Raw genomic sequence first — 19,908 nt, 5'->3', positions numbered from 1 at the left:
CATCCATCCGTCCGTGGCGTGCCGGTGCTCGCTCTGGTCTGTGGCTGCATGCTGGGGACACGCTAACAACTCAGTTTGCAAAACGTTTTTGTTTTTCATTCAAGCAGCTTCATCTGTTGTCATGTGTGTGCCTTCACCTTCGTCTGCCGTCTCTTCCAACATGGGAGAAGCATCTCAAACATTCTGTGCTCAGTGTCTTCACACCTTTTGCTCCTGCAGCTTTTAAAAAGCCTTTCAAAATGGATTTCAGCTTTTGTCAACGTAGCATGGCTAAATAGAAACGAGGACGTCACGAAAGGGGAGGTGCCGAAATGTGCATCGACTTGAGATCAACCCGAGCATCAAGTGCACGTGAATGACAATGCATGATACTTCATCACCCCCCCCCCCCCCATTCACGCATCACATTCCACCCAAAAGCAGATGGACGTTTCTGCCTTTTTTTGGTTTTCCCAAAACGTCCAACTGCTTTTTATGTTTAACGTCACCCTCCATGCCGCCAGCACACAGTCATCATCACATTAGCGTGAACATCTCTCGCCCATCAGCTAGTAGTAGATCGGACACTTGAGTCCCCCCCCCCCCCCCCCCCCCCACCTACTGACCTTTTTTGACCTCTGTTTCTGGCACCTGCTAACCAGGTGGCAGCAGCATCCAAAGAGGAGGCCGAGCCCCCCCGTCCTGTGAGTCCCTGAGCCTGTGTCCACCCGTCTGTAGCTGCAGTAGCCCCCCCCCTTACAGGGAAAGCTGCACAAACGTGGCACTGATTCTTCTTTCTCCTCGGTTTTTAACGTGCAGACGTCAAACTGAGCCAGACTCTGATTTTTAACCTTTCGCTGAAGCCATTTTGTCTTTTTGTTTGCCTCTGTTTCTGAGCACTTATAATTTCTGTAACTTTAATTTTTCCTTGGGTTACACCGTTTGTCAGCAGCCTCGTTTTCTTTGCTTCTGAGCATCTTGTTTTTTTTGGTTTCTTATTCTTTTTTTTATTCCAGGTTGCCCGACTTTGCATTTCAGCTCAGCTCCGGCTTCTCGTTAACTTTGCTCTGAGGTTTTTCCTGTGCAGCTTAGCGTGTTAGCCTGTCATGATGGATCTTTAAATATTTTTCTTTTCAGTCTGACTCTTTAATGTGAATCTCTAAGGCAGCATGTGTTTGCACTACTCATGGCTTGAGCTTTATGTGGATGGTGTGTTTACATAGCTTATCTGATGCTCCTTTCAAGTGTGTGTGTGTGTGTGTGTGTGTGTGTGTGTGTGTGTGTGTGTGTGTGAGAGTGTGTGTGTCTGGGAGTGTGTGTGTGTTTTGCTTGGGGCCTCAAACCCCATGCAGCTGGCTTCTTTACGGCGAGGCGGAAGCAGGGCATTACTGCATGCTGTGTGAGTCACCTCTGAGACAGCCGTCCGGTCCGATCCTCACCCTCCTCTTGTTTCTGTCTCTCCTGCAGCACACAGCCAATATGGGACGGACGACAGGGTTAAGCTGCCCAACCTGACGGACGAGGAGGTGAACTGGCAGGGACTGGAGGATCTGTATAGCCTGAACGAAAGCCTTTATGAAAGTAGGCCCGCCTACAGCCCCAGCCCAGAAGACTGGGTCAACTATCAGAAGGATGTAGATAATATGTTTGCACTGCGACACGTTTTTAACAAATTCAACCGAACCCATACGCTCGACGACTCCACCCTGCCAGAGCTGGGCTCCGGGGCCGGGGGCGGAGGCTTTGACGAGGGCAGCGGAGGAGAGGTGGTCTCAGCCGGCGACGTCTGGCCCGGCCCGGCCCCAGAGGTTCGCCTCACCACCCCCACCCCCAGTGAAACACCACCAGCACCCACTACGCCCAGGCTCGAGCTGGAGAGGAAACTGGAGTCTGCTGTCAACGACCTTCCGGAGAGGGTCGCAGCCAGGTCGCCGTCACCAGTGGCAGCTTCGTCGTCCGGTCCGAGGAGAGACGAGGTCATCCTGCAGAGCGCCACGTGGGCGCAGCAGCTGGAGGAGCTGGAAGGAGACGTGTTCAGCGGGAACGGACTGACGGAGCTGGAGTCCCGGCCCGACAACCAGCTGGAGCCAGGGCTCGGCCACGTGGAGGTGAGCGGCCCTCGGGGTCTCGGCCTGGGCCTCGACCCCGAAGAAGAGGAGGACATTTTCCAGGCACAAGGCTACCTCCCTCTCTCCCCACAGACACTGAAGCCCAAGGTGCCGGCCAGCACCACCGGGAGCCCCCCCACCACACAGACTAGCACCCCGCAGAGCGTCGGGTGGTCCTGCAGGCGCTGCCCCTCACCCTGGACTACGAGGGCAGCGGCTCTCCGCCTCAACCCTCCAATCAGACCCTCTGAGGGCAGATGCGAGCGCCGGCCGGCCAATGAGCTGCCGGTCGCCACAGAGACACGGCGACTGCGTGATGAGCTCGCCACGAGAAGCGGCGAGCGACGCCACCTCAGTCAGTCAGAGTTGTACAATGAGTATTAAAAATGATTGTTTATTTTTTTACAGGTGCCTACATTTGAGTAAACAGTGTTATGTTTTCTGTTGTTTTTTTTTTAAATATATATTTAGAAAAGAAAAAAGCCTTAATGCAGCTAAACGTTAGTGTTGGAAGAATAAATGATTAAATCCATTCAGATAACACCATTGATGATTTTTATGAAAGAACCAGGGAGTGAGAGAAACGTCTGCGTGGATGGTTAGCATTAGCATCTGTAAAGAATCTATTCATCACAAGGCTGCCCCGTCAGAATAGTAACCACTCACTAGTTCACGGCTAAACTGACCCCAAATGCACTTTTTAACATTTCCACATTCTGACCCTCCAACCGAATTTGTGTCCCTCGCGACCGATACTTTTCCAAACCGAGAACTTGACTTTCACTTCAGATAAAGTTACAGAATCAACATAACATCTGCTTTACTATTATTTTATTGTTTTAAACTTTTTCCATGTTTTTTTAGCCTTTTGTTCATGTGACAATAACAGGACCTCACATAGACTTTAGACAATCGTGGGACGGTCGACCACAGTTAAATAAACTGACGTCATCTGAATGATCCAGCTGCAACAAACATCTGGCCCCTCTGTCCCGCCCTCGGCACCGTTCACAGCATCCTAATTTAAACTATTAATCACAAATGCTGACACAATCACCAGGGGATAGAAAATAGTCATCGTGTAACTAGTTTGTTTTTATTTTCTCCATCAAATGTCTTGTTGTGCTGTTTGACGTAGAGCTTTGATAATCCAGAGTACAGTGTTGCACACGGCCAATTCATCTCGAATGTAAATCTGCAGTCCCTTCAATACTGGTCATACGAGCGTTGCATTCATCTGAGGGTTTAATTTTCATAAAGTTTTCTGCCGGTGACATCTGTAAAAAACTAACTGAGATGTACGTTCTGGTTAGAGACGCTAAAAACTTGACGGTGTGTGTAGATGTAAGAACAACTCTGGTTTCAGGAAAGCCACGAAGCTGTTAAAGAAATAAACTCTTTCCTTCTTCCTACTCCTGTTTCGGTCTCAAGTCTTTTCCCACCACACGACACAACAAATTCAACAAGACAGGCTTTTTTTTATTTTTATTCCAGTTTTTTTTTAATGACAAATATCAAGTATGCAAGGCGTCTGTAAACCAAGTGTCCACAAACATCCACCGGACTTCTGCTCCTGAGGGAACACGAAGCGGTGAGAGCTCGACTTTCTGCTTCTGTCCAGGAAATTCACCTTCAGTTCAAAACGCTGACGAGAGGAGACGTGTGTTAAAGTTGCACAGTCGACCTGAAGTCGTCTGCTTCAGTAGTCGTGATGATCCAGGCGTCGCTGGATTCCAAAGTAGTAGTTTTACAGTACAGTGAGTCAGACAGCCTTAAGTTTAGATGTCCAACGAACTATGTGACGTTTCAGGATGATTCTCTGACCTTCCCTGTAAAAAGTAAAGTGTTCAGTTGACCTTAATACAGGAAGAGGATCATCCACAATAAAACCAATGGGAACAGTTTACCATCTCAGAATTTCCACTAAAGTTTTTATGAACATTTTACATATATTATGGCGACAATTAGTTTTTCATGAAAACTGAGTGAAATCCTTGTTAATCCTTCTTTAAATAATGTGCCACAGATTAGTTCTATCAGCAAAATTTCAAAGATTAAAGTGAATTGGTTTGATTTGAATATAAAACGCAGCAACTTGATCACAACAGAGAGGAAACGCTCCTTTAGAGTTTTATTACACTATTTGCTAAGATTTCATTCAAATCCTCCATCAGCAACAGGAAAGCAACTATATAAACTATATACATATCGTGAAATTCTGAGATGATAAACGTTTCTGCAGCTTTCAACAGTTTAACTCACTCCTTCTCCCAGATGTTCAGAGGATCAGAAGAACATCTGTGCATCTGGTGAACGGAATAAAAGTTGAATTAATAAAACTCAGGATATTTTTGCCGCTGTCCCCATTATCGCTGGAGGTTCTTTTCAGCGATCACGGAGCAGCAGAAGGAAAGAGAATCATTACAGACGGACAGGAGGATGTTGTGGGTCGCATCAGGTCAGCTTTTAAATCGACTTCATTGTGCAGTCCTCTTAGTGGAAAATAATACATTGCAATAACCCCCCCCACCACCCACACACACATAGTATAATCTGAACTCAACCCTGCTCCATGAGAATAATACTGTTCAGGCACCGCGAGACAATTTTTTTTTTTTTGTAGCTTAAAGTCTTTATTTTTTCTTTTTACCTACAATGTGGAGGGTTAGTTCATAAATATGCTTCTAACTATGTCTGAGCTCTATAATACGCTTTGTTTGTCAATATTTACACGATGATCACTTATAATGAATACGTCACTTGAGGTACTAAGTCACGATCAATACTTAAATTATTCGACGCCGTTACCGCGGGATAAATCTTAAACCGGCAGAAGAAGAAGAAAAAAAGTTAAACTTGGCCAAAAGGGATTAACTTTGAAAATGAATTCACTGCATCGAAATGTTTTATTTGCAAACTTTTAAAAGATTTAAAATGAATTCATACAGTTTGGAATATAAAATACAGTCACTTTATTGGACTTCTAACCTCCCTCACAAAAAAAAGGCTCCCTAAAATTACTTTTAAATAATGTGGCACAGATTTGATTTGTTCACTTAATTCATCTAATTTTGTTTAAACACAGAAAATGGCAAAGTTAACGCGCCTCTTTTCCTTTCTTCAATCTTTGCTTCAACAGGAGAGCAAATATATCAGATCATTACAATACGACATGAGCCCGAGGTGGACGCTTCAACCTGCTCTGAGCCAAACACTGACTGTTTGTGTGGAGCTCAAGTTTACAATTGGATTTAATCACATGGTCTGCAGAAGGAATCAAAGATGGCGGCTCGTCTAAAGCTCGGGTAGATCTTTGGGAAACTAAAGATCTAAACTCAGTGCAGCAGGTCTGACCAACAGAGACATTCACCGGCCTTCACACAATCATCTCTCTGTCCACTAGGGGGCACCAGACACCCAGGAACTGAGTTACTGTCAGATTAACTGCTGCTGTTAAAAGGTGGCCTCTGTTGTATTTATATCATTAGTCTATTTTAAAGCCTTTAGAATGGACACACCTATACAGATTTATTAAGAGAGCAGATTTTCTTTTCTCCTTTCCAGTTTTCAGGTTTGTTCACATCCGTAGGACAAACAGTAGCTTCAGCACACGCTCAGAGATCAGATCCCGCTCCTGCTGCCTCCTCCCGCTAAACATTACAGCTCACAATAATAACACAGTGTGACTGACGACGTGGGAGTCAGTGAACGCTGTACCGTGGGCGCTTGTCGGCTTTGAGCTACATGGTTCCCGTGCCAAGGGAGAAACGGAGCAGGACGCTGCAGCTCCACTGGGACGACAGTGACTGGGCCTCACGTGGCCAGCAGGTACCCTGGGAGCTAGCTTTGTATTTGTGTAGTGTACTGGCCGAGGCAGCGGAGAGGCACTGTTACAAAAAGAAAAAGAAAAGACACGTTTGTCGTTTCTGGAGATGCAGACGACTCGTGTGTTCACCAGACAAACCAGGAATGGCTCAAATACAAGAGAGGGAGGGTCTGATATGTTCCCAGGTTCAGACAGTGAGGAGATGATGAGTTGATGAAGTGAAGTAAGAAGAAGAAGAAGAAGAAGAAGAAAGAGGTACGGATACAGAGGGAGCTGTACAGTACTGAGGAGGACGAGCTGTACACAGGATGTTGCATAGTACAGGTTTGTCTGTTGTGCTTTAGACGCCGTGTTGGTCATGTGACTGAGGTTTGAATGCCCCGCCCTTCCACAGTAGCACCATGTGATGTCTTTGCGTCCTCGTCCTTGAAAGTGGACGAGTGGCCGTCTGATGATCAGCTCAGAGGGAACCTGTCAGTTTCCTGTTGTCATACACGGCGATGAGCAGCCCTTGGTGTCCTGCAGCCGCGCTGGAGCGCCGCCCTTGTGTCTGATTGGTGTAGAGCAGACAGGGAGGGATGCAGAGACACTAAACAGGAAGGCACATGTCACTAAGGACCCCCCCGCAGGAAGGCTTGGCATGATCTCAGACACGGGCGGAGCCTTCGTGGTGGTGCGGCAAGAGGATGGGCGGGGTTATTGCTTCGAGGGTGTTGCCGGGGCAGCTGAGGCTGCTGTGGCCGCGGCTGAGCAGCAGGGCGGTGGGGGGGTCGGGCCGGGGGGGGATGAACACGGGGCAGGAGCGGGTGCGGGCGTGGCTCTTCTGGCCGCCGGCGTGGCAGATGAGGTCGCTGACGGTGCCAAGCGGAGGCAGGTGCTGGCGCCAGCGCTCAGCCAGGTCCTCCTTGTGCTTGATGGAGTACCAGGTGAGGAAGATGAAGATGAAGCCCACGAACTTGAGGCTGGCGGCCAGGCCGAAGTAGACGAAGCGGAAGGAGGTGACGTCGTACTCCCAGCAGGAGCCGTGTACGCCGCAGTCCTGCTGCCACAGCATGCACGTGGTGTCGATCACTGCGCCGAAGTAGATGGGCGTCGGGATGTAGGCTGAGGAGAGAGAGGGAGGTTTGAGTCCGAGAACTTCTGGTCTTTAATCGTTGTTTATCTAGTCATTCATTTTTAACAAAGATAAATACATTCAAAACGTCTGTACACATCCTTTCAGTTTTCCTATATCTAAAAAACTGAAAGGAACTTTATCTACTTTTACATTAGCTTTAAATCACTATGCAACCTTCTCTATATGGTTTATATTGTGTGTTGTTAAAGCCGAGACACAGAGCTTGAATGTAGATTGAAAGTACCGCATCATGACCACTAGGTGGCACCGTTTACTCGAATAAAGATCAGAGACAGGTCTGATTCTCTAGTGACTAAATATTAAAAAAGAAATTTTCAAATATTTGATCCAATACAACCATAATTTAAATTACAGCCTAAAAAATTAAAGGCTTTTAGTTTTTGAATCTGCATATTTCCATCAAAATGAACAAAAAACTGAAAACAATGTCATTCGTTCATTTATTATTACAGTGTTGACGTTCAGGATTGAATCAGCTGCTGTAGGTTTATATAATGAGTCAATAACAGCAGATTCAGACAAACTGTTAACTATGAAACAACATAAACACAAACTCCCTACAGACACACACACAAACGTTTGTCCAAAGCTTTACGGTCACAGTCCCACCAGGCAGATGAGAGACATGTCCTGACAGAGCTTTTTAAGCCTCGAGCACTTTTCTGCAGCATCAACACCAAAGTTCACAGAGGACGAGGACAACTCTGCATTCCTGCTCTCTGTGAACTGTCGATGTTTCCAAGGACGAGTGAGAGAACGAGCGCAGGAAGACAAAATGAACTACACTTAGAAACAACCTGGAGAAACTTGGAGAATGGAAGAATCATGAGAAACTGCCATTGTGGGCCGAATCCTTGAGCTGCTCGAGAGGCTATTTAATATACGAATGCAGATTCATTACGTTCACTGAATTACACCCAGTGGGGTTTCTGGATAAGTACTAATCTTTAACATCTAATCTTCAGGAACAAAGCTGACTCAACAAAACAAAGGATTTCAAGGGGTTTTATTCCGATTGACAAGATTGCAACAAACAGTGGGGTGGTTGTTAATACGAGAGGAAAAGGAACTTACCGAGAGTCCGGAGCAGGACAAACTGCATCCCGAGAGCAAAGGGCCTCTCCTGCTCATCCACAGACCTGAGAACAGACAAAGGTGATGACCCACATTGACCAAACTATAAACAGACTTGTGGAGGGATAATTCAAACTTCAGCAGTCAACGGGGTCTGGTGGTCCCTTACCTGAGTGTGACGATAATGGCGGAGGGCTGGGCACAGGCGGTGATGAGCGTGACGATGAAGAGGAAGATGAGGAAGGGGATGAGCGTGTTGCAGGTGCGGTCGCACTTCCCCGACACGGCGTAGCCATTCTCGTTCAGGTACGTTTTGACGATGACCAGCTGCAGCTGGTTGACCTGCCCGCCGGAGGACGGCGTGATGACCTGCCGGCTCTGCACGCAGCCGCAGTCCGTGTAGTTCCTGATCTGTAGTCCCAGACAACACGAGTCAATCTCCACTCACACTAATTCCCTTAACAAGACTACGATTATTGTAGTGTAACGCACACAAACACACAGACACACACACAGACTGGGTGGCACCGGCCCTGTGTCGCAGTCAGTGATCCGGATGAAGAATCTAGACATTTACTTTCCTGGTGTTGTAATAACTTCCTGTCTGACATTGTTGAGGAGTCGGACACTTCCTGTACTTTCAGAGCTTCGGGAGGAGAACGTGAAATGATTTGTGAGCAAATTCTTCCAGAAACCACTTTCGCCAGTCATTTATTTTTCTGTTGCATCTGATCCATGAATGGATTTGGTCCAATTATTGATTTGACGGGAAAACAAAAGGAGCGTGGGTGGAGTGAGAAGGTGAATGAGTGTTTCTGTGTGTGCGTGTGCGTTTGTTGTGTGTGTAAGAACTCACCCCGGTGCTCTCATTGCCCACGGTGCTGCATCCAGCCAGACAGGGGTTGAAGTAGGTGATGCCGTCGGAGCCGCAGACGGGAGCGTACTCGTGGATCCTGCAGCCACAGTTCACGTTGCAGCTTCCCGTCAGGTTCCTGTGGGTCATGGTCAGGGTCGGCCTGAACAGACGGAGACAGAGTCGAGAACGAGGAGGATCAGTCATAAGCGCAACGAGATTTTAAAAGAGACAATCTGCTTTATCAGTTTCTTTCCTGAGAAAATTAAACCTCATCAACAGTTCGGCTGATACTCCTGCACCATTGTGACATAACAATGGAGCCCTACATTTGCATAACGCACGGCATCTAGTCCAACAAAGGTGAAGCGAGAGCGGAGGCCGAAAGCAGCTGACCAATCCCAACAGAGTGGCTTTACTGGGGGGGGGGGGGGCTTTAAAGAGCCAGGAGCTAAAAGCAAGTGTTTCAGACAGAGGGTGAAAAGAGGAGCAGCAGCAGCAGATAGCGAGAACAAAGGGATGCTTTCTGTACATTAGCACATTGAAACCTTTTCAAGTAAAAACACGATGAACCTGAATTTGACCATCATGTCTCATTTAAACAAGATTTTTGTCACTTACATGTCATGTTTTTAACAAAGAATCGACAGCACAGACCATCTATCTCATTTGTTTGTATTTTTTTCATAATTCAGATGAGACACTTCATGCTTCTTTATAACTAAATGTATTAGTTAACATTGAAATGAATAGACAATGTTCTTGTCCTTTAAAATTTACACTGTGGACAAGTGTTTTCAAAGAGATGCATTGTCAGCGAGGACATTTTCTGTTGGAGCATATTCATTTATAAACATTCATTTATACGATGTACATTCCCTCCCCCCCCCACCCAAGCGTGGCCATGATGGGGTGGAAGCACACCATTTAGTTCCAGTAACACTGAATCCATTTCTGTGGTTTCACAGTTTACACAAAACTTCCAATAAAACCCGAAACTACCTGCTGCAAACACTTTCCCACTTCACTTCCCTGAACCGCATCACACAACATAAAGTTTTGTTACAGCAGGAGAAAAAGACCAAGTTTGTCATAAAGAAATAGGAGAATTCATATAAAGTGACACTTCACATTAATCTGCTGCACATAATCCTTTTAACTAGTTTTAAACTGGCCACCCCACTAGTTTTTGTGATGTGTTGTGATAGAAGGATGAGGGGTTGAGGAAGTGACACCTCCAGTGGCTCGACAGCCAGTGTGGGAACAGTCGCTCTAAGCAAAACAGCCCATTAGCTTTCGTCTGAACCAGGAGCAGTGAAGCGAGTCCTGGGTTCTCTCTGGGAAGCTTCGCCCCGACAACACAACAGCCAGGGCTGACGCGCCCAGACACACACACACGCACACGCACACACACACACACACAGAGTGATGGGATCCTTATCTTAGAAAGCTTCTAATTTAATAATGTGTCTGAGGTGATTATTTGTGAGTAGTGACCACGAAAAACACATCCTGCTAAAATCACTGGACCATCATTTTTCACAAGACCATAAAGTAACAGTCTGCTTTGTTTTTATATTGGTCGTCAGGGGGGAAGCACATTTGGGCTTGCCCTGACATAACAGTGTCACATGCCAGTCGCTCTTTGTGTGTGCATGTGTGTGTGAGGCGGTGTGTGTGTGTGTGTGTGTGCCTGTGTGTGTGTGTGATCATCAGCCTTGCTGGAGTTGTGGGCTCACTGCAGTGATTGCACATGTCCTTTTCCAGGCTAAACCCCGGCCCTCGCTGAACCCTCCAGATGTCGTCGGAGTGCACAGGCTGCGCTGTATAAAAACCCAGAATGCGGAGCCAGGGGAGCGAGCGGCTTAAGGCGGTTTAGCACTGAACACAATGAACAAGGACAGTATCGACTAAAAAGACAAATCTATGTTGAAGGTTTTTCAAGAACAAAGATTATAGTTTGCAAACGGACCAAACAGCTTAAGTTAGTTTTAGCAGCTATTCAAGCATGTTTCATAACTCGGTATGATCACGGTACTGAAAAGGGTTGAGGACGCTTTTGTCAACTGCCTGTCAGCGGGGGAGAGCCACGTCTAGACTGGACTGTGAGTCCAGATGAGTGACACAAAGGGTGGGCTTGGGCTAAACATTCCTCATGTGGGTGCTACCAGCCACTAGTGACCAGTGCGGTTGATAATGAGGAGCCCGACGGGCTCACACGGTCCCGTTGACCCCTCCGTAAACAGCGGCTCAAACAAAGAATACAGTTATCAGGGGGTCAGCTTTGGGACTTAAAAGGCCACGCTGGCTATTTGGCAAATAATCGCTCTGATTAGCTCTGTTATGTGAAGAGTAAATTTCCCAGAGGTTCAGCAGTTTCACCCTCAGGTGTTTCGTCCTATTTCTAGATGATGGACAGTTTACTCAAAGTAAAAAGGTCCATCATCAAATATCTTTAGAACCACCAAGGAGGAGATGTTTTCACCACTGTCCATTTGGTTGTTGGTTATTTTGTTTGTTTCTCAGCAGGATAACACAAAAACAATTGAAGGGATTTCTATTACATTTGATGGAAGGATGGAACGTGGGCCAAGAACCAACCCATAACAGGGGCGGATACAGTATTTATTTTATCACATTGCAAACGGGCATATTTGACATTTAAAACATCTCACAGGGAATTTATGGATTTTTATGGATATAATCTGGTGTATTAAGGGGACCGGTATCTACCAGTGTGTGACATTTGTTGCAGCTTGACTGAATCTAAGACTGTTAAAACTTTCTCTACTGTCTATGCGCCCTACTCAGGACTTATCGCCGTCATTGGTGATGATGAGAGCATAGTACGATCTGAGAGGATAATGTTACAGTCAATGTGTTTGTTATCACATTGCAGTGTCTCATGCATCACCCGGGGTCACTCCACGCCTGCTGCATCCATGTGTCGTCTGTGGGACTGCGTGTGCCAACAGACGTCCGCTGCACATGTCTGTCCGCGGGGCTCACACGGCGGACGTTTGATAGCTGCTGATGTGGTGTCGAGCAGCGGCTTCAGAAATAGAGGTGGCAGCGTGATTCACCGGAGCCACGGGAGCAGATGCCAGCTTTGCTAATTAATCACTTGCACTCCCGACACAACGCCACAACACATGAGGGTGATGGGAGCGCTGACAGTCTCCCAGACCCACACCCACCTCCTCTGTGTGTGTGGGTGTTTCCGACAAACCTTCCAATGCAGTGTAAGGTCTTCTTTAATTAAAATATGACAAAGAGAGACACAGTCTCCTTTAAATCCAATCAAACTGCACCTAATATCACACAGATATCCGTTCTCTCAATGTGCCAGATTTTTCTTCTATGATCAGATTAGTCTAGTGGCACAAGTGTCCTCACCCAGTGGTGTATGGTATGTTGATGCCTCCCAGGTTGATGCTCTCGCAGCCCACTATGAAGAGCGTGGAGAAGCAGAGCAGGGACACCCCGCTGCAGATCATGGCCAGCTTGGCCGACTCTCTGGCTCCGAGCTTCAGCTTCTTGATGATGTAGCCCCCCAGCACGATGCCCACGCCGGCACTGGGGACAATGATCACACCTGTGACAGGGACCAGAGAGAATAGGAGGGGTGAGATGGAGGAAACACTTCAGACAGGAATAGAACTGACTCCTGACAGAACGTTAACACTTAATTAATTTATAACTGTAAAACGTGACCGAGAGCCATACGCTTGTGATCTACACTATTTAAAGTGGTGTAGTAACATGAATAATAATGAACATGTCACACTTTTGTATAAACGCTTGGCTTGTTGGACATAGATGCACGAGAAAGACGCATCAATCTCGATAAATAATGTAAAAAAAAAAGGGGGAAAGAGACACCAGAAAATGGCTTTGCTGCAAGAGTGAGACCAGGCTATGCTGGGGGTCCATCAGTGAGCCCACCAAACACGTGCCCTCAGTCCACTCGAGCTAGTCTAATTGACAACATGAAGAAAGGCAAAGCTGTCTGCTGGCAAGCTCAGCCGGTGGGTGTCATCGGGCAGGAGTGACGGCTCAGAGAGGCTGCACACGGCGGCCCACGAACCCGGCTCGGGGCACTTACGGCTGGGAAACGACCAAGATGAGGTCATGTCAAAGAGAGAGGATGAGCGGAGATGTGATCCAAGTACACAGAAATGTCATCTGGCTTCTCTGTGTGTGTGAGCGTGTGCATGTGCGTGCGTGCATCGAACACGGAGAGAGGGCAAGAGACGGAGATAGAAAAAGTGTCTCAGAATACGCCCAGTGAGAGCATCAGACAGCTGTAGCATAATATTATCCTGTAATGTAATGTTTTCTCTATTAAAACCTTGTGCTTTCTGCAGGATTAAACATATACACGGTCAAACCCAATATCATATCACAGTGAGATAAGGCGCGCGCACACACACACACACACATGCACTGTCACGTTGTGTTAAATGCCACATGAGTGCTTTACATGTTTTATCTGGATTAATAGCTATGCAGTCATTATGAAATGATTTATCTGCTAAGTGTGTGCATGTCAGAGATCCTCTAGGACAAACTTCAGCGTGGCTCACGATTATCAACTGTAGCTTTTGGACAGAAGGGACAGAACGAAACAACATAGAAATAAGAGAAAATTAATAAGAAAAGAAAGCGTCTTGTTAAAAGGGACAGAGGCTGAGATGAGGAGCAGCCCCAGCGCTAGCTGAGGGAGGCCTGTGGGACGATAGTGATATTTCTCTAGCAGCATCTAATGAGCATGCAGCGGTGGCAGCTCTTTAACTGAGCATCATACACACTAAACAAGGTGGTCATTTTGTGAGGTTCTTATTTATTAGGGCCCGAGCACTGACTGACAGTGAGGCCCTATTGAAATTGTTAGGATTATCATTAAGGATTATTATTATTATTTAGGCAAATGAATTGGCTTTTTGTTTATTCTTACCAAAATTTGCAGAAAATTTAAAAATCTACTTTTCATTTATTTTCTGCTATTTATACATTTTTTATTTATAATTCTTTTTTGTTTTTAGTTTATAAAAAAAAGAATTTACCTCCTGCGCAGAAGCGAACAGCTTTATTTTATAGAATAAGTAATGTATAAAAGATCTACATTTGATTTTCTTTGTTACTTTTAATAAGGTTTGTGGTTAATTGTAAAACATTGAACCCTATTATTTTCTCCAAGGAAAACGAAGATTTCATTGAAACCATAGTGAATTAGATTAGATAGAATGACATAAAATCCAAACTTTATTAAACCGTATTGACCTTATTTAAAAAAACACAATTATTTTGTAGGAGCCAAAGCAATGGTCTTATAAAAACTGTTCCTACGACCATCGGGGGACAGCCTGAGTTGTTCGTTCCATCTGGACGCTCTGTGCTCTCATCAGCAGGAGGAACCGCTCCTCTTCCTCTCCTCTTCTGCTCCTCTTCCTCTTCCTCTCCCAGTAGCTTGGCATCATTTGAGTAACCATGGCAACCACAACACCCGTTTGCCCTTACCCTTGTATCCTGGCAACAGGCAGATGAGATGAGGCAATGGCATTGTGTTTGTGGGGGTGTGTTTCACTAAGACACACACACACACACACACACACACACACAAACACACACAAACACACACACACGTATATGCTTTCAAAGCTATAATTGAGTTTTCAATCAGTCTTCTCTGTAATAATCCTGATGGCAGATTAGTTGTGTGTTAGCACCACTGGCTCAGACAAGACTCCAGGATTAAGCTGGTTTCTTTGTACACCCTACATATGTGCTGCACACATTCCAGGCTGTGCAGAGGGACGAGTGTGTGTGTGTGTGTGTGTCAGTGTGGCAGAGAGAGAGTGTGTGTGTGTGTGTGTCCGGCACATGACCGTATCATGATGCATGTGTCTCCAGCAGTCAACAGAGATTTGGGTGTTACAGTCGGGGGATGTAAAGGAAGCTCATCAGTGAGTTAAAGTCTGTGAGACTACATGACTCATAGCGTTGAATCCATGTGCGCACGAGGACAGCTGATGACAAGTGTGATCTTAAATTGATACGGACTAAAGGAGCTGGTCCCATTGAATGATCGTTAAAAAAAAGCAATACACACATTAAAATAACATTTTTCTACAACTAATACACTAATGTCAATCCTTTACATCCAGGCTTTGAATTGATTCTCACAATAATAATATTCACTGTTTTTTAATAGAAAAATATCTATTATTTTTCAAACACTGTTAACCAAGGTAACACAATTTAATTTACATTTTGATGAGAGAACTTTTCCCTCATGTATTTGACACTTCACACATTTTCAGGGAAAATTAAATTAACCCACGAGAAGGCAACTAAAAACACCTACTTCCTCCTGCTTTGCTCATTTTAAATAATAATTGTTTACCTAAAGATGATCTAATTTTCTCCGGACAAAATTAACTGCTTTTCACTTGTGGATTATGCAATTGTTGTATCATCATAAATCTCTATTTTTATTAAATTATTATTATTATTAATAAGTCAGTTCCTGCTAATTCCTGCTTTTGAACAGGGAGTATTGGCTACTTTTATACATTTGATATCATTATCATGCAGCTACATGGTACCATCGCGCCCCTCTGTATTGTTTTCAACCAACATTTATATTTGACTTCATTGCTCATTGCACGTGTTAAATAAACACTCATCATCAGTTCCCACACATCCTTGGTGGCAGCCCACAGGGGACAGAGGCGCCACTGACTCACAAGACAATTAAAATATATCTGTGAAGAATTTTAATAACACACACGCGCAGCTGTGGAGGCATGAAGCATTTCACACCCGACTCTTTACAGTCACGATGATGCGGTGACGGCAACAGCGGCAGACTTACCAGTGTAGATGCTGGCGTTGGAGGCGGGGATGCCAAACTGAGACTCGATAAACTTTGGAATGAAGGTGATGAAGGCGGTGACGATGGCACACTCTGCCGTGTAGGACAGGCTGACGAACAGGAAGGTCGTGTTGCTGAGGATCCTCAGTGCTGCCTTGGGGAGGTCTGGGGAGGGGTACAAGACAGAGCCCCTCATTACATGCTTCTGTGATTAACACACAGTCAGTCTCTTAATCTGTCAATCACTTCCACTGAAACTGAACTCGATGGAATCATCTTGCCGGAAAATTGTAATTAACCTGTAACCCAAGTAAACTTGTATAGTAATTACACAGAGGTAAAATATAGAGTCAAGTTAACAGCATCTTTAAATACCAGTGACGCACACACATAAATACACGCTCGCATTCAAACATGCACTCAGCCATGTCTCATTACATCTGGATAAATATCCTTGTTTCACACATGAATGCAGACGCAAACAAGACACAAACATGCAGCTGCTCTTCTCTGCAAATCACTTTCAGGTTATTTATGAACACAATCTAAACATTAACAGCGCCTTTTTAATTACTCATCTGTGATTATTGTGGCCGGAAATCCTGTCAAGCCATTTTACTCCATAGCTGCACGATGCAAGTTACATATGTGGATCATGAGGTTTTTGTGCTGCAGGCGCAAAACAAACCATCTCTGCAAATCCAGCCTGAATGCCATCACCCTTGGTTCATCACAACAAGGGCAAACATGGCCTTTACGTGGACTTGAGGACGGTGTCCATACGAGTCGGTCGCCATGATGCAGAATGCCCTCTGCTCCTGTCACTCAAAAGTTACGTTGTCGAACTTCGAGTACATCACTGTTACTGGGTAGATTGAAACAACTTCTTCTGTGTCTTCGGCACAGGCTGGAAGAGCAATTGATCGCAGAGATACCGCTCAGATGTCACTTCCTCTCGATCGGACGAAAAGCAGTGCAGAATTATTTTCCTTAACAGGAGCTAATTGGGATCAGTATCTCAGGCAGATGTTTGCCATCATAGCAACATAGCTCTCATTGTCCCCCTGAATCATGACATCACCCTTAATCCATAAACTCTAACGTGTCTACAAAAGGAAATGGCCAATAAATAAATACATATAATTATGCTTAAAGTGGGGCAAATTAAACGTTTTTTTATCTGAGAGCTGCGGTAGAAATTTACAGCATATGACAATGGTTTGAAAGCAGCTGCTCACGTCTCCCATTTCCCAGAGCTTCTAGCATACAGATGTGTGTAATTACATTGACACTCGGTAGAAAGAAATTAAAGATATTTCCAATTAATCTCTAATCTAAATTAATTTCAAGTTATCAATAACTGGACAATAGATATGACCAACTAAATGATCACAATTCCAGTTTGACATATCTTTATTAATATTAAGATAGATTTTCATTCTAAAGTTAAAACTCAATATCAACTGAATAAAATGAAAAATGATGCTTGTGTCCATGGATGAACCCGAGGACTTGTATGCGATCAAAGTGATACGGCAAACATGTAAAAGATGCACGTCTGCATGTTTATATCAGAATGCCAAACCTCTTATCAACACCCATCCTTTCTGTAAACTACCATCTCATGGGGCTCTGAGGCTTGTGCCTTTTGAAGAACTGTTTTCTGTATATTTTGTGCCTCGGCTGAGAAAAGTTCTCCCTCTAACGTCCTTGCCAGAGGTACAAGGTTGCAGAAAACACTGTTCTCCGGTCACTGGTGCATGAAATCTCCTGCATCTCAACAAGGCTGAGGTATAGGATTTCAGGAAGAGTATGACAGAATGGGGATCTCTGCAGTCCACAGGGACCTCAGCTTCAAGCCGCTGCTTTCCATGAGGAGGAGGGGAGCTCATGTAGTTCGGCCCTGATTACTATGGGATGTCCTGAGGAAGATCCAGGACATGCTGCAGGGACGTCATCTCCAACTAGCCCTGAGCTGGAGTCAGCTGCAGGTGTAGTAGAGGTTTGGTTTGTATTGTTTCCCTGTTTACATCCAGGATCATAACACTGATGCCAAAAAGGTATTGGACTGAAAAATCTAATTATTCATATAATACTAACAAAAAACATGTCTTATATGATTCAGAATTTCAGAAGAAAGAACCCAGAACAGGTCCCTTGATCAAAAAATATTATATTATATTTATTACTCAAAGAAGCAAATTAATCTCAACTATGGCGTCAGAGAAACTTTGTGTTGACTACCCTTGACCTCGACTGTCTGTGGGAGGAAAGATGGAGGACGGGAGAAAATTTGGTCTTATTTTTTATAGTTTATCTTAAAAGTCTCACTTTTTTGTTCCTGATCAGCAGCCCATTCTCTCTCGCTGTTAATCTGTGGTCTTTCATTTGCTCCAGACACACCACACAACATTCAACACTTGGCCTCGACCATTAATCTGGACACAAAGTTGGAATTCTCTAAAAAGAATTGTCCATTTGTCGCATGTGTGTGAGTGAGTGCCAGGGCAGATATTATTACAGTCATGAGGGCATCATGGGAGCTTTTTTTGGCCACAAAGCCGAGAAAGGACAAAAGAAAAAGCAGGAAGTGGATCATTATTGCCTTTTATTGGGGAGGTTATTATAAAGCTGGCCGGTCTAACTGACTGGCACGCTGCCTTGACTTGGGGATAGTCGTCTCAGCGCTAATTCAGCTAATCTTGTTGTAGGTGGGGAAATGCTAGCATCTGTCAGTGTAATCCCAGATCAAAAAGGTAGGGACAGAATAGCGATGCTAATTATTTCATTATTGGGGACTTGGGCTGTAATCTTGTCGGGGGGGGGGGGAGACGGACGACAGATGGCGAGGTCCTGTCGACGTCGACAGCAGCTGCTCTCTATCAGACAGACCACTGGCTCGCAGTAGTTGCCACACTTGCCATTTTATTAGTGAGAATTTATTTTATGACTGAGTTGAATTGTTTCAACCATCTGCTCTCTTTTAGTGGAGACGGGTCGTAATACACATCGTACGAGTGCTGCTCCGACCCACCATGCTGGAACAGGTTACGCTAAGAGTTTTTATGAATCTGTGATTAGAATAAATAAAAGGTAAAAAGAAACCACTTCCAGCAAATTAACTGTTTCTGTACCAGCTTCTCAATAAAAGTTTTGCCTGATGATTATGTACTGTGGCTAGACTTAACTCTACTAGTGATGATCAGTTCATTCTATGAAAGATTCACTGCAGGGAACAAACTGGAATCACTTTGAGGGATTTTAACCTATTGAGTGTTATGATAGATGACAGTGACTGAGATTGATCAAGAAACTGTATTAAATGGATCGGTCACATCATGGCTGATCGTCAATCTGCCATGTTTGGTATCAGCATTGATCCTGATCTATCGCAGCGGATCGTTGCAGCCCCAATAAGAGAGCCCGTCGGCTATCGTCTGGTGATGAATGAGCCTCTGGTGTCATCGACCAATATTTGGGGATTCCTGTCTTCCAATTGTTTACATTCAGACTATCAACGTGAATCCGGAGAATGGACTTGGAACTGAGAGACCACATCTACTCCTAACATTTCTGTGGGTGTTTTAGGTCCAGATGACATTTAGGCTCATCTCTTAATAACAGTTATCTACATATGTTACATACATAATTAAAAAACTGATAGCTGAAGCATTTCGATCAATTTGTACCTCCTCTTTGATCTCCATTCAGCACAGCAATCATGCTGAATGAATATCATTGTGATAAACAGTAGGTGGCTGCAGGTACTAATCTATACCAGCTTAAATTCACTTATATACAAAGTTAAAGAAATGCTGATCTTTGCTTTCATGCCGCAGCTGCCCAAGGTCTGGGACATTCCATAATCAGTGCATCCCTGTGATGTGTAGGCAAAACTTTGCAGTATTTGCTTGCATTCTGAAGGTAAAAAAAAAACAACATGCTTGCTGAAAACCGCCTCTTTCAGTGCAGCGTATCTTTCACAAAAAGTGCTGAATTAGTGCTGTAAACACACAAACCTCGATAGAAGGACATGCACAGCACTAACACTCA

At 44.8% G+C, this 19,908-nt stretch overlaps 2 protein-coding genes across 4 annotated transcripts in view; one reads left to right on the top strand and one right to left on the bottom strand.

Annotated features, from left to right (window-relative positions):
• The window catches only part of sulf1 (sulfatase 1), a 34,579-nt gene extending 31,080 nt beyond the window's left edge, over positions 1 to 3,499 (top strand). For 2 of the 3 annotated variants that reach the window (XM_062379557.1, XM_062379558.1), the window contains one exon: positions 1,447 to 3,499. In XM_062379557.1, coding sequence (XP_062235541.1) covers positions 1,447 to 2,471 — 1,025 coding nt within the window. In that variant the 3' untranslated portion in view covers positions 2,472 to 3,499. The remainder of the gene's footprint in view (positions 1 to 1,446) is intronic. The other variant, XM_062379559.1, reaches the window with a different exon arrangement.
• Positions 3,500 to 3,566: 67 nt separating this feature from the next.
• Positions 3,567 to 19,908, bottom strand: part of LOC133932741 (solute carrier organic anion transporter family member 5A1) — a 39,145-nt gene continuing 22,803 nt past the window's right edge. The window contains exons 5-10 of the mRNA XM_062379560.1: positions 15,856 to 16,020; positions 12,375 to 12,573; positions 8,982 to 9,141; positions 8,295 to 8,536; positions 8,126 to 8,190; positions 3,567 to 7,017 (exon numbers count right to left, since the gene is read on the bottom strand). Coding sequence (XP_062235544.1) covers positions 6,560 to 7,017; positions 8,126 to 8,190; positions 8,295 to 8,536; positions 8,982 to 9,141; positions 12,375 to 12,573; positions 15,856 to 16,020 — 1,289 coding nt within the window. The 3' untranslated portion in view covers positions 3,567 to 6,559. The remainder of the gene's footprint in view (positions 7,018 to 8,125; positions 8,191 to 8,294; positions 8,537 to 8,981; positions 9,142 to 12,374; positions 12,574 to 15,855; positions 16,021 to 19,908) is intronic.

This window comes from Platichthys flesus, chromosome 21 (assembly GCF_949316205.1).
Source record: "Platichthys flesus chromosome 21, fPlaFle2.1, whole genome shotgun sequence".
NCBI classification, from domain to species: domain Eukaryota; kingdom Metazoa; phylum Chordata; class Actinopteri; order Pleuronectiformes; family Pleuronectidae; genus Platichthys; species Platichthys flesus.
The sequence above is the reverse complement of the archived record's forward strand: the minus strand, read 5'-3'. Positions and strand labels throughout refer to the sequence as shown.